Source organism: Hibiscus syriacus, unplaced genomic scaffold (assembly GCF_006381635.1).
Source record: "Hibiscus syriacus cultivar Baekdansim isolate YM2019G1 unplaced genomic scaffold, ASM638163v2 tig00110847_pilon, whole genome shotgun sequence".
Lineage (NCBI taxonomy): Eukaryota > Viridiplantae > Streptophyta > Magnoliopsida > Malvales > Malvaceae > Hibiscus > Hibiscus syriacus.
In genome coordinates, this window is record NW_024062888.1 from 924,458 (window position 1) to 940,367 (window position 15,910).

General features: G+C 33.9%; 1 protein-coding gene across 1 annotated transcript; it reads right to left on the reverse strand.

Moving 5' to 3' along the window:
* Positions 1-3,175: 3,175 nt before the first annotated feature.
* On the reverse strand, positions 3,176-3,768 carry LOC120143412 (putative receptor-like protein kinase At3g47110). The gene is made up of 2 exons (XM_039157738.1): positions 3,317-3,768; positions 3,176-3,245 (listed from the first exon to the last, which is right to left on the reverse strand). Exons 1-2 carry the CDS (start codon positions 3,710-3,712, stop codon positions 3,210-3,212), a joined length of 432 nt encoding a protein of 143 aa, XP_039013669.1. The 5' UTR covers positions 3,713-3,768; the 3' UTR covers positions 3,176-3,209.
* Between the last annotated feature and the right edge of the window lie 12,142 nt (positions 3,769-15,910).

A 15,910-nucleotide genomic window follows, 5' to 3' on the forward strand; every position in this document is an offset into this window, starting at 1 on the left:
TGCATATCATTTCTTTTTAGCGAAACTGGAGCATAACTGGCTAACTCAGATACATAGTCATCCTGCAGACTGTCTCCCCCTTGTCTTTGTAAATCCTCAGCCCACTGTCTTACTTCTAAGTTTAGAACTATTTGATTTGAACACTTTTTATCCATGGATGAAGGTTTTCCAATGAGACAATTAACACGAGGATCAATGCCTTTTATCTTGTATGATGCTATGCAAACAGAAGAAATAAAGAACAAAAATAAAATGAATTAGTTTACATAATAAAGGAAAAATAATTTAATAATAATGTCTACCTAAATATCTTTATTTAAACATGCTTTCTTCATACTTTAAATAATTTAAATTCACATGCAATTTATTCAGTAAGAAAATAAATAAATTAAAAGAAAAGTTAGAAATCATTTCTCCTGTGTGTACACCTATTTTGGACAAAATTTTGGCATGGCTTCAGATCGGAAGAGTTTCTAGGGTTCATTATATGCAGGGTTTCAGATCTAAGAATAAATGTACCCGAATTGTCCTTGTTAGTGCCCCCTTGGGCTGTTAACCCTCAATCCTAGTCCATCACAGACTAAAGTGGATCGAGTTCAATTCGAGGGGATATACTTCTCTATGCCTGACACGGAGAATAAATTCTCACGAAGACATAGAGCATATGAACCCCGAAAGTTACTTTCTAGGTCTGACACGGAGAATAAATTCTCACGAAGACGTCGCTTTCACTCACACTTAAAAAGGACAAGCTTGATTATAGAGCTTTATGTTATGCAATGCAAGTGTTGTGTGTGAGGAGAAATGTTCAAACCTCTAACAGAAAAATAAATAATGAAATAAAATACTTGCAAATAAAATGAAATATTAATAAAATAATATATATAAATACTATGAAAATAATAAGTATATATAAAAAATTTGAAAAGAAAGAATTATAAATTAAATATATGAATTTTTAATTTAAAATTAATAGAGACAATTTATAATTGATTTTAAAATCTTGACCAAAGTCCCCAGCGGAGTCGCCAAGCTGTCGTAACCGGTTTTCATCCGGGCACGAATTTTTTACTTGGCAGGAAAAGTGATGGGAATAAATGGTTTTTTTATAAATAATTTGGGAGTCGCCATCGGCCTTTTGGGTCAGGTAGGTCGAATACCTAAAAATCATCCTTTAAAAGAGTTTTTAAGAAAACATTGATTAAAAGATAAATTGATCTGCGTTTTAACCAAAAATTCTTTCTTTTTAATAATAAAAAGGGATTCGTGGTCGGTTACGTTTAGGGAAGGATTAGCACCCCTACAACTCCCAAATTTGGTACTTTTTAATTATAAATTGTCTCTTATTATTAGAAATTTTAAAATTCAAAATATATTTAATTTATAATCCTATTATTTCAAAATTATAATTATGAAAAAATATTAATTTATATATATTTATAAATAAAATATTTATTTATTTAGAAATATCAGAAAAAGACTTCTAGGTGCCTTAAGACAGCTCTTTTCTTCGATATTAAAAAATAAATAAATAATTAAAACAATTAATATATAATTTATAAAATAGGATATTTATTTATTTAAAAATATCAGAAAATGGACATCCAGTTATTTTAAGACTGCCCTTTCTTAATATTGAAAAATAAATATTAAAACAGGATTAAAATAAGTTAAAAATAATTAAATAAGATTTTAATAAATAAAATAAATATTATTTATTATATAAATATATATATTTATGGCTAAATAATAATAATAATAATAATATTAATAATAATTAAAAGTAAACATATTAACATATAACTAAACAATAAATAAAATTAAAACTATATATAAAACTTGTAAAAAATAAATAAAAATTGAAATTAGTGACTAAATTATAACCTAATAGAATTAAATCATAATTATTAATTTTTCAGTGGCTAAATATGTTATTCTACCTTTTATTAATTTAGTGACTAGATTAAAAATTATATCAAATTCATATATCAAATTAAAATAAGTTTAAAACATGTATTCGGGATTAAAATAAAATTAATTATAATTAAAGGACTAAATCGGTTATTTGTCTAAAATATTTATGTCAGTGACTAAATTATAAAGAAATAACATTAAGAGATCAAATTAAAAAGTTCATAATTTGATTTCAGTGACTATAATATAAAATTACAAAATTACTGGACTGTATACGGGGTTTAACTTTTAATAAATTACAAATAGACTCCTCCCCAAAACGACATCATTCGAGGAGAGGTATTTAAGCCCCAAATCAGACGGCCTTAAGGCCAAAAATTCATTTCTCTTCTCTTTCCTTCTCTCTCTTCCTGAGAGAGTTTTAAACTCTCTCGCCTCTCTCTAGTTTCCCTCACCGGAGGGAAGCCGGTCACCGGCCGGCAGCCGTCTGCCGCCGACTTCTAAAATCTCTCAAAACATAGATCGGGATGATCTAAAATCGAATCCGACCTCCCTTTCCCACAAAACATCTCCTATTTACATAGATCTACAAAACAAAATACCTTCGGTATTTTGCTTCTACGGCAGCCTATGAACTCCGATGGCGTCGCAGCTTCTTCGGTAAGGCTTCTCTCAATTTTTGTTTCGATTTTTTGATGGTTTGGTTGCTGTGTTCTCTGGCTTTTTTTCCTGTGCTCTCCGTTCCTTCTCTTGTTTGCAGGTGGTCGGTTTTTATAAGCCTCGCCGGTATCTTCTTCGGACTGGCTAAAAGATTGAAGCTTGGTGAGTCACCGGACTTCAAGTGGTGACTCACCGTTGAGGGCGACGTGTGCGGCTATGGCTAGGCCTTCTGGATCCTTCGGTTGGCGTCGTGGCAGCGTGGTAGCAGAGGTTGGCGAACGGCGGCCGCGTGGTCCCTAGGGTATCATCACCCTAGGGTTTGTTCTGGATGCGTGTGGGCCGTTGGATCTCTCAGATCCAACGGCTGTGATACTGAGGCGGCTAGGGTTAGATGATACAAACCCTAAATTGAGTTTAGGGTTTCCTATGAGCTTGTATCTGATTGGGCCTGGGCATGTAAACTGGGCTGAGTTGATTTGTAATTAGGCCTGTAATAATAATAAATTATTTATTTAATAATAATAATATAATATAATAATAATATTAAAACAAAATAATAATAATAAATAAACAAATGAAAAAAAAACTAGTGTCTTCACTGGCCAAACAATTGATTGAATCCCAAGTCCAAGATCTCAAGATTGGACATGTTGACAAGTGTTCGAGGGATTGTGCCTGCGAAACTATTACTTCTCATTTTCAATATGTTAACCCTGTGTAAGTTCCCAAGCCAGGATGGGATTTCTCCACTAAGACCATTGAAGCTTAATTCAATGACCCTCAAACGATGCAGGTGTCCCAATTCTGGAGGCAGATGGCCATAGAAATGGTTGCTGCTCAAGTCAAGAGAATGTAGAAATGAAAGATTTGCAAGGTGGGGAGGGATGTTACCCGTAAGATTCAAAGCTACAACTCTTTCATGGATGACACCACAAGAAACCCCAACCCATTTGCAGACAGAAGTAGAGGCCGTCCAGCTGTTAGCCAATACATTTTGAGGATCCACAATACCATCTTTAAACAGGATAAGTGCAGACTGATCAGTGGCGAGATTCCTGATAGCTATAGCTGATGAGCAAACCAAGAAACATTGTATCCACAAAACAGAGAGTAGATGGAAGCAAGGGTTGTACTTCATGATTTTGAGACGAAATAAGCCAATAAAAGTAGGAATACAGGGTTTGAATTGATGGAGCGGTTGGGTGATGGAGAAAAGAGCATGCTTAAATAGGTACAATTTCCGGTTTGGAATTTCTATTTCGGCGATGCATCCTTCTTCTGCATACAAATCCAACGCAAATTAATTTAGAGTTTAGTCACCAAATGAAAGTGACCTGAGCTCCAGGGAATACCACTAGTTCCATATTTACGGAAGACTCTCTCCAAGTGAAAAACCAAATGATAACATCGTATTTTAAATCTATGTATACATTTAAAACACAACATAAAATATTACGTGATAAATATATATATATATATATATATATATATATATAATTCAAATATTGAAATACTATGTCACACCCTCCATTTTTCAATATAAATTTATTAAATAATTAATTGAGATTTTAAGAACTAAAATGTAAGTTTTTGGAACTTTTTAGGTTAGTTTCGAAAATCCATGAAGTTCAGAGACTAGCCCCATAAATATCCCATTTTTTGATCAGTTGAAAATAGAAAAAATAGGTGCCTGAGGGTGTCAAACCTATGACCCCGGAATGGTCGACCATGCCCTACCAACAGGGCTAGGCCACTGTTGTTGATAGGATGTAATAAAATATATTTTTATAATAATTCGGTTTTGGGTTATAACCCAAAACCAAACCAGAAAACACACCCCAATCGTGAAATCCCTAGCCCCAATTAAAAAACCCATGTCCATGCCGCTCTCCGTTCAACCCCCTCCGGTCAACGAGAAGTGCATCGCCGTGTCCACTAAGCTCAGCAGCGACCGACGATTCAACCCCAACCATTAGATCGCCCGATCCTGCCACTGTTAGGCGCAAAATCATGAAAACCCACCAGCTCATCCTCCTCAATTCGAAGCCATTGTCCACTGGTAGGTGTCACTGCTGAAACCTATAAAAGCGTCGCCTCGCTTCGATCCAAGCTCGTCGAAACCCCACGTTGTCCGTCAGGGAAGAACGTTCGAAAGTCGAACTTGAAACTCAAGCTCTCTATTTGGTTTCTCGCTTTTTCCAGCCACTCCATCTACTGGTTAGCCTCACGCCCACTGTTGTTGTACTCCCCATGAGATTCTGACCAAAACCCAACCAGGTTCATTGTCTGAAATCGTTTCGTCATCGATCGTCGTCTTGGGTAAGTATTGGTGGTGTTTGGAAATGTTTTGGCTTGGTTTTGGTGAATTTTGGGTTAAATTTTGATTGTAATCGGTGTTTGGATACTCCCGGAGTGCTCGGTCGACCGAACCGACCCCTTCGTCACCGCCGCGTGCGCGTGGGCTCTCCTCCAGTCATGGTCTCTTCTAGAAACGGTCCAGGTGGACGGAACCAACCCAAACCAATTTGAACCGGCTTGAGTCAACCCGAACTGGTTTAACCCGCTTACCTTGACTGAACCATTAACTTTGACCTGACCATTGACCAACTCGTTGACCGTTGATATGCCTGTTAACTTTGACTTTGACCAATTTTACCGTTGTGTTTGACTAAAAAGTCAAATTTTTTGAAAAGCCATATTTTATGTTTTTCGATGTCCTGAGACCGAATCCAAAGTTTGTTTTGCCAAATTCAAACTCGGTAAGCTATTTTTTGACATTTTATTTCCCGATTCAATTCAATTATTCATGTTTAACTTTTGTTTCTAATGTAATTGGTTTTGCCATATATCCGTGACATTATGAGACGTGGGATTAAAGTTTGATGGCGATCAAATAGAGTTTAATTGGTTAATCGATGTGGTTCAAAAATAAAAGTAATATTCTACTACCTTATGCATCTTTTATGTTACATGTTGGTGATTTGTTAATGCATGATTGAAGTTATTGGTCAATTACATAGAGTTAATTATTAATGGACTCGAATTGAATACAATATAAAGATAGTAAATCCAATAAGACTCAATTGAATCATGTAAGGAACTAGAAGATTGTTAAGAGATAAATCTAAGTTCAGTAATTTAACAATTAAATCAATTAATCTCAAGACTCATAAATTTTGATTAATCTCATTAAAGGTTAAATGTAGGAAATAATTGGATAAGAAACTACAAAAATACATGTATGATGTAAAAGACAATGATTGTCATTGAAAGTGAAAATAACCATGTTAATCGATCATAACCTTTGTGATGTTAAAAGACTTAGAATTATGATTCTTGAATAAAATCCTAAAGAATATTTTCTAGAAGAAATGTATATGACAAAATTAAATGAAATGATTGAAATATCGACAAAATGGAAAAAAATGACCTAGAATTTCTAATTCCTGAGCGAACATCATGAGGCTAAATTAGCGAAAGTACTTTCCACGTATGAATTACTAGAAATGACAAAGTTAAACTGAATGAAATTATTGTACGTATATGAATTGTTGAAACGGCCGAATTACTCTAGAAAATCATAAATGACAGGGATAAATTCGAATATTAAAAGACCTAAGTACCCTCATTGACCTAGAATTAAGTGGATGACTTGGATAAGTCTGGAAACATTGATGAACATATATGTTATACCTTCCATAAGGGTTAAAAACCACGAATCAAGCACGTCGACATTTCTTGATACCGTTTCAATACAAAAATGAAATAAATACCATTGGAATACCTGTTCGTCTCCCTAAGATCCATTCAATGATGATTCAGAAGGTGGTCAGTTCAACTAGAGCAATTAGTATTAAGAAGTGAATAATGTTGAAGTACATCGACCTTAATGATTGACAAGTATCACACTGTTGGGATTGGTTAGTTTAATTTGACTCGAAATCCTGATAATTTGTTATAAATCCTAAATACTACCAATTGTTGTTTTACTCTCATTGGGTTAAATTATTAAGAATTCATCAAGAAAACAAAATTCCTCTGATTTCCTGAATAATGGAATCACTCCTCTCATATATGAAATCTCAAGTAACTCTGATGTAAAAGATTCTGAATACCTTCATGATTACTTAGTGGCTCCAAAAAAATATCTGATTACTATATGATATTGATAAATCACTTCCCGAATGATAGATGAATCCATTAGATATCAAACCCCTTTTTATAGGGATCTTATTTCAGAAATCCTATCAATTTACAAAATTTCGTGCTTCCCTACCTGATAAATACCAAGTACCTTCAGAGAATTGGATATTCTGATTTATTGATTTACTGTTTATGAACTATGGCTACCTGATATGTACTCTCTGGTTACATGTTTTCACTGGAAAATGTAATCGTTTTTTATTTATGGATCATGGATTCTACTGGTTACTATTTGAATCAATTTATTGGGACACTATCTGGGTAGGATTATGGAGTTTGGAGGTTCAGCTCTGATCAAGCTGGTAATTCCTTATGGACCTAAGGTATTCCTTGGGTAGGCTCTAAGGCCCCAAGGCACTCCCTTAGTATGGAGACTATATTTTGGTGTACGAATGGAGGGAATTCATGTGATTTAAATAACTATATTGTCATTTTAACAATATTCTACTGGATTATGATTTTGATATTAAATTTACTGCTCAATCTGATTTTTACTGGATACCGTATGGGTAGGATTATGGAGTATGGAGGTTCAGCTCTGATCAAGCTGGTAATTCCTTACATACTTAAAGAGGCCCTTGGGGTAGGCCCCAAGGTACTCCCTTAGGGTGGCTCCTTTTTTGTATTCTTAGGGTAAGTCCTTATGGATGCAGTTCTGGAGAAACTACATATAGGTGTTCGATTGGAGGGTATTATTATGGTTTTAAAATATGTTTTAAACTACTAATGCTTTTAAAGGATATGTACACATTTCTCCGTTTTGTTGGAACACACTAGACTCCCTAATTTAATCTTCTGAATATGTCTCTCTAAATACTTCCTTCGGACCGTAAATCCCTATTTGTAACTGAAGAGTAACAAAATCTGAAATCATCGATAGAATCTGATGATGTTTGTCCCATTAAGGAAATTTATGCTTTACCATATACCCAAAAACCTATTGCATTCATCTGGTAGTTCTGTATTACTGAGCTTTCCAAAGCTCACTATGTTAATTACTATTTTAGGTTAAAGAGGTTGATCATGTACTTTTACTGACATCAGTAGAGAAGTTCCACCAGCATTGCTTGCGGAGTACGGTGCATGTGATTAGGGGACATGTAGGTTGTATTTTGTTTTTATATTTAAGCCTAAAACTTGTTTTATTATTATATATTCTTGAATTTGACTTTTAATATATAAATGATGTTCTGAACTTGTATTTTATCTATAAATTATTTTACAGTTTTAAATGGATTAATGAAAATTTTAAATTTTCTAGGATTTTTAGTCTGGGTCACTCTGGTGGCCCTAATGTGACATCTCGGATTGGATCGGGTAACCCACATCGGTCTGAGGGTGTTACATTTAGTGGTATCAGACAAGTTTTTCTAGCTAGACTAGCCGATCGACTTTCATAGGATGTATGGTCATTACATGCCCCTAGACTATAATCGTACTTCTCTAAGCCGAAACTCCAAAGTCAAGTTCCTCTATGTAATAAGCCAACCTAAGTTTTCTATCCGTTATGTCTCGAATATGCATAAAAAGAATAAAACCTTTGTCTAAATTATGTAAAGTGCCTCACGAGTAATGTGAGAGTTTCTTATTCAAGAAATTCTAACCCGACTCTATAAATGAAATTGGAATAGGTTATCACTCTATGAACCTAACCTAATAGCCAAGGTCGAATTATTTTCATAAGGATAATTTTGTTCAGATTCTTTTATTAGAATGAGAGAGAGTTCTGACGAGAATGTATATTCACCTGGTTAAAGATTAGTATAGGGCTCGTACTTATGTAAAAGCTACCTGAAGATATTGAAGAATTGCTAAAAGCTTCACTTCTGCATTTTTGTGACTTGAGTAAATTTCGAAGATGAAATTATTTTAAGGAGAGGAGAATTGTCACACCCCCATTTTTCAATATAAATTTATTAAATAATTAATTTAATTTTTAAGGACTAAATTGTAAGTTTCTAGAACTTTTGGGCTAGTTTTAAAAATCCAAGAACTTTAGGGACTAGCCCTATAAATATCCTATTTTTTATTAGTTGAAAATAGAAAAAAATAGGTATCTAAGGGGTGTTGAACCCCTGACCCCAGAATGGCCGACCATGCCCCTATCAACCAAGCTAGGCCACTATTGTTAACATGATGTAATAAAATATATTTCTATAATAATTTGGTTTTGGGTTATAATCTAAAACCAAACCAAAAACAACACTCCAAATCGTGAAATTCCTAGCCCCAATTAAACAAACCCCTATCCACGACGCTCTCTATTCAACCTCATCTGATCTGCGGTGAAGTACACCGCCGTGTCCACTGAGCTCAGCAGCGACCAGTGATTCAACCCCATCCCTCAAATCGCCAGATCTGACCATCGTTAAGCGTAAAATCATTTAAACCTATCGGATTACCCTCCTCGATTTAACGCCATCATTCGTGGGTAGGTGTCACCGCTGACACCTATAGAAGCGTCACCTCTTTAAGGGTCCAAGCCCAATTGGTCACACGCTGAAACCTCGCGTTGTCTGCCAGGGAAGAACGTTTGAAAGTAGGACGTGAAACTCAATCTCTCAGTTTAGTTTCTCATTTTTTTGGTCACTCCATCCACCGATTAGCCTCACGCCCATCTCCGTTGCACTCCTCAAGAGATTCCGAACAAAACTTGATTAGGTTCATCGTCCGAAATTGTTCTGTCACCAATCGCCATCTTGGACAAGTCTTGGTGGTGTTTCAAAATGTTTTGGCTTGGTTTTGGTCGATTTTGGGTTGAATTTTGATTGTAATCAGTGTTTGGATTCTACCGAAGTGATTGATCAACCAAACTGACCCCATCAACGCCATATGCCACTGCGTGTGCATGGGGCTCTCCTCCAGTCGTGGTCTCTTCTAGAAACGATTCAGGTGGACCGAATTGGCCTGAATCGGTTTGAACCGGCCTGAGTCAACCTGAATCAGTCTGGCCTATTTACTTTGACTGAACCATTAACTTTTACCTGATCATTGATATGCCCGTTGACTTTGACTTTGACCTGTTTAACTATTAACTTTGACCAAAAAGTTAAATTTTTTGAAAAGTAATATTTTATGTTTTTTGACGTCTTAAGTCCGAATCCGAAGTCCATTTTTCTAAATTTGAACTTGGTAAGTTGTTTTTAGACATTTTATCTCCTGATTCAATACGAATTTTCACGTCTAAGTTTTGTTTCTAATGTAATTAGTTTTGCCATGTATCCAAGATATTATGAGATATGGAATTAAAGTTCAAGAGAAATCAAATATAGTTTAATTGGTTAATCCATGTGGCTCGAAAATCGAAGTAATATTTTACTACCCTATGCATGTTTTATATTACATGTTGGTGATTTGTTAATGCATGATTGGAGTTATTGTTTAATTATATAGAGTTAATTATTGATGGACTCAAATTGAATATGATATAAAGATAATAAATCTAATAAGACTCAATTGATTCGTGTAAAGAACTAGAAGATCGTTAAGAGATAAATCTAAGTTCAGTGATTTAATCAGTAAATCAATTAATCTCAAGACTTGTAAATTCTGATTAATCTTTTTAAGAAACTACAAAAATACTCGTATGATGTAAAAGACAATGATTATCCTTGAAAGTGAAAATAACCCTGTTAATCGATCATAACCTTTGTGATGATAAAAGACTTAGAATTATGATTCTTGAATAAACTCCTAAAGATTATTTGCCAGAAGAAATTTATACGTCAAAATTAAATGAAATGACTAAAATATACTCGAAATGGGAAAAATGACCTAGAATTTATAATTCCTGAGCGAACAACCAGAGGCTAAATTACCGAAAGTACTTTACATGTATGAATTACTCGAAACGACAAAGTTGAACTAAATGGAAGTATTGTATGTATCCGAATTATTGAAACGATCAAATTACTCTGGAAACTCCGAAATGACACGGGTAAACTCGAATACTAAATGACCTAAGTAACCTATTGACCTAGAATTAAGTGATTGACTTGGATAAGTCCGGAAACACTGATGAACTTATACGTTGTACGTCCATAAGAGTTAGGAACCACAAATCAAGCACGTCGACATTTCTTGATACTGTTGCAATATAGAAATGAAATAAATACCATTGGAATACATGTTCGTCTCCCTAAGATCCATTCAATGATGATTCTGAAGGTGGTCAGTTCAACTAGAGTAATTAGTATTAAGAAGTGAATAATGTTAAAGTACCTCGGTTTGAATGATTGGCAAGTATCGCAACGTTGGGATTGGTTAGTTTAATTTGACTCGAAATCCTGATAATTCGTTATAAATCATAAATACTACCAATTTTTGTTTTACTCTCATTAGGTTAAATTACTAAGAATTTCACAAGAAACCAAAATGCCTCTAATTGCCTAAATAATGGAATCACTACTGTCATATTTAAAATCTCAAGTAACTCTGATGTGAAAGATTCTGAATACCTTCCTGATTACTTAGTGCCTCCGAAAAATATTTGAATATTATATGACATTAATAAATCACTTCCCGAATGACTGGTGAATTCTTTAGCTATCAAACCCCCTTTTATAAGGATCTTATTTCTGAAATCCTATCAATTTACAAAAATTTTGTGCTTCCCTAACTGATAAATACCAAGTACCTCCGTAGAATAACTGGATCGTTTAGTGTGTGCCTTATGTGCTATATGATTTTTTATCTGTCCTGAAATGTGATTTACTGAAGTTATTGTTTTACTGAATCATTTAACTGTTCGATATTTTGATTTACTGATGTATTGATTTATTGTTTATGAACTATGGCTACCTGATATATGCTCTTTGGTTATATGTTCTCACTGGAAAATACAATTGTTTCTGATTTATGGATAATGGAATCTATTGATTACTATTTGAATCATTTTATTGGGATTGTTGAGTTAATCGATTGACGGAATTGGCCAAGAGGGGGTGAATTGGCAATTAAAAATTTGGTGGAAGCTTTTGCAGAAAATTGAAAGTAATTGCACATCGATTTAGAGTGGTTCGACTTTATCAACCAAAGTCTACGTCCACTACCTTAGCTATCCACACTAAGGATTTTCCAACAAATTCACTAATTTGTTCTTTCTTTTGAGGCCAAAGAGATAACCTTACAACTCCCTCAAGAATATACCCCAGTTCTTGAGAACACTCTTTTCTCAAAGAGAAATACAAATTTGCAAACTTACAAGAAAAACCTCACAAGGCAAATATGTTTGCACAATTCTAGAACAAAGAAAGAACACTCAAGAATAAATACAATTGAGCACAATAAGTGTTCTTGAAAGCAAAATGAATATTGAATGAAAAATAGGCTTGAAATGCTCAAACTTGAGGTTTGATGCTTTCTCTTTGATTCTCTATTGATTCTAAATGCTTGATGTTTCTTGTTGTTGATCATTGGCTTCTAAGCTTGCTTAAATACACCTTGAATCACTTCTGAACGTTGGGGATAATTAGAGAAAATAATATAGTCATTTTAGTGTGAAAACAATTAATAAAACAGTTTGGAGCGTGGGGGGAATCGGTACCCCCTATGGGGAATCGGTACCCTAAGTGTAAAATTCAAATATTTCGACCGTTATACAAGGGGGAATCGGTTCCCTCCGAGCATACTGGAATTCTCGGAGCCAAACCATTCAGGGGGAATCGGTACCCCCTTAGGGGGGAATCGGTTCCCTCTGAGCAATCTGGAATTTTTGGCTTTGAAATGGTTCGAAATACTTTGTAAAATTATTTTGAAATTGTTTTAAGATTAAAACTTAATTTTACACTTTGAGTAAGGATTAAAAATGATCTTTGAAAGATTTGGAGTAATCTTTTGATATTCGAATAATTCTATCGAATATACTTAGAAAATCATTTGGAAAATCTTAAAATTCATTTAACTTAATTTGTTATATCGAAATATCAAAATGTTTTCAACAGGGACACTATATGGGTAGGATTCATGAGTATGGAGATTCAGCTCTGATCAAACTGGTAATTCCTTATGGACCTAAGGTATTCCTTGGGTAGGCTCTAAGGCCCCAAAACACTCCCTTAGATGGAGATTGTATTTTGATGTACGGATTAAGGGCATTCATGTGATTTAAATAACTACAATGTCATTTTTACAACATTCTACTGGATCATGATTTTGATATTAAAGTTACTGCTCAATTTGATTTCTACTGGATACCGCATAGATAGGATTCTGAAGTATGGAGGTTCATCTCTGATCAAGATGGTAATTCCTTACGGACCTAAGGGACACCTTAGGGTAGGCCCATGGCCTCAAGGTACTCCCTTAGGGTGGCTCCTTTGTTGTGTGTTTAGGGTAAGTATTTATGGATGCAGTTCTGGGGAAACTGCATATAAGTGTTCAGTTTGAGGGTATTATTGTAGTTTTAGAATATATTTTAAACTACTAATGTTCTTAAAGGATTTGTATACATTTCTCTATTTTGTTGGAACACACTAGACTCCCTAATTTAATCTTCTGAATATGTATATCTGAATACTTCCTTTGGACCGTAAATCCCTATTTGTAATTGAAGAGTAATGGAATCTGAAATCATCGATAGAATCTGATAATGTCTGTCCCACTAATGAAAGCTATGCTTTACCATATACACGAGGACCTATTGCATTCATCTGGTAGTTTTGTATTATTGAGCTTTCCAAAGCTCACTTTGTTATTAACAATTTTAGGTTAAAGAGGTTGATCATGTGCTTTTACTGACATCAATAGAGAAGTTCCATCGACGTTGCTTGCGGAGTACAGTGCATGTGATTAGGGGGCATGTAGGTTGTATTTTGTTTTTATATTAAAGTCTGAAACTTGTTTTATTACTGGATATTGTTGAATTCGACTTTTAATATATAAATGATGTTATGAACTTGTATTTTGTCTATAAATTATTTTACAGTTTTAAATGGATTAATGAAAATTTTAAATTTTCCAGTATTTTCAGTCTGGGTCACTCCGGTGGCCCTAATGTGACATCTCGGATTGGATCGGGTCACCCGCATTGGTATGAGGATTTTCAGTTTGGGTCACTTCGGTGGCCCTAACAAAATCTCAAACGTTTGAATTCAATTATAACTTTTAAATTCCTAAAGAATTATGGTTCACCTTGCTTTCCTCCTTTGATCTTGCTACTTAGAATATTTAATTAGAGTTTGTGCTTAGATCAACCTTTGAATTTGAGTTGGCGCTGACTTTTCCCTAATAAGTAGGAAAATCTATTTAATTTGTCTTTTAATTGTTATTTCCTGGAAAATAGAATCCTACACAAATTTGATTCAAAACAACCCAAATTAACACTATAAAAGAATATAACACAATTTAATTAATAACAAAATGTTAACCAAATAAAACATTCATCAAATATACTATTAACATTTTAAACGAACATAAAATAAATATATATTTTTTTAAAAATAAACAAACGATTAAAAATATAACTTTACTCTTTCAAACTCAAATCATTTACATTCGCACAAACATTTATTTTTCTAAAAGAACGGGAAATACAAACAATTCAGTTTTTTTTGGAAGAACAATACAAACAATTCAATTTTAAAACAAACGTGTCTTTAGGGTTGTAGGTCAATTACTGTAGGAAATTTCAACAATTCTTTTCCATCGATATTTGCGGGTGATTTGGGGATAACAACTAGACCGCATATACTTCAGTTGCATTTAAGACCACTTGCTTTTCATTTTTTGTTTCATTCTTATAATTTTCTTTTTATTTCAAAACAATGAAATATTGAAATTAAATTTGCTACTCTGCATTCAATTTTGAAAATTCTGTTTGACACGTCCTTTTTCTACAAACGATTTCAAGGCAAATGAATTGGAATACAAAATATGAATTAGTGAAGACTTGAAGACTTTTAGAGTCAATTCGCCAAATATGAATTAGTGAAGACTTGAAGACTTTCAGAGTCAACTCTTTGGGGACCGTCATAATTCCAAGCAATATTCAAACTAATATCGACAGTATTCCAGCTATCATGGTTTATAAACTTATAGGCTGACTTGACGGTGCATTCGCAGGTTTGATCCCATCTCCACATAGGACGATCTTCACCCAATTCGTCATGGGGAGCCGAACTAGCTATGACCCACCGAAATGTCTCCTCGTCAAGGGTGCTCTTAAGACGTAGGTATTGGAAAAAATATGAATGAATTGATCATGACTATTCATGAAAAATAAATTAAGTCTTTTAAAAAAAATAGTTATTCCATTTCACCCCAAAATTAATGTCTTTTCATGTTAACCTTTTGATCAAAAGATTATAATTTTTAATCAAATGGTTAAGTCATTTCATTTAAAGGTCTTAACCTTTCAATACAAATTCTTCTCCCTATATAAAGGCTAAGTTGTGACACATTTCAACACACAACTTTTACTATTTTCTTTCAAATACTTTCTTTTCAATTCTTCGATTCTTCCAAAGTCATTTTCCGGTGATAGATAAAGACAAAAATTGTGTTCGATTGTTCACTACGGTTGTGCTTACTATTGTGAACGTTTGTTGTTGTATCCTGGGAGACCGATGTCCAACGTTACTCAAAGCACCGAAGAGAGGACGAATCTATCTTAAGGAGACTGTTCATTCAGACCTCAACAATACTCTTCTTCTATTTATTCAGTTCCATCCGATTACAGGTTCTATTTTAATTTCACTTTTTTTAACTTTATTATTGAAACGAAATTTTTAGATTATAATACTACAACACTATTTTTCAATATTTGCAACAATCTTAAGACAAACTCCTTGTGTTGTAGTTCAATCTAAACTCAAACAGATTAATGTGGTAATATATTTAGGTTAATATATATTTCGTTTTATATTATATTTATTATTTCGGTTTTGATTCCGATTACAGAAAAATGTCTGATACTTCATCCAATTCACAGTCTAATGCGATTGTCGCTACACAGAATCAGGCTGCGAGCCAAACGTTACCTATGAACATGAGTCATAATGAAAAGCCTGCGAAATTCAATGGAGAGAATTTCAAAACATGGGAATAAAAATGTTGTTTTATTTGACGACATTGAATCTAACCAATTTTTTGAAGGATGGTCCTCTTACTATTAGAGAGGATGAAGTGGATGTTC

Bases quoted from the DNA above. Each gene is read 5' to 3' on its own strand.
- LOC120143412 (XM_039157738.1), bottom strand. From the start codon at position 3,712: ATGAAGTACAACCCTTGCTTCCATCTACTCTCTGTTTTGTGGATACAA. The intron at 3,246-3,316 runs ATCCCATCCTGG...TTTCGCAGGCAC, and splicing joins TCAATGGTCTTAGTGGAGAA to AATCCCTCGAACACTTGTCA.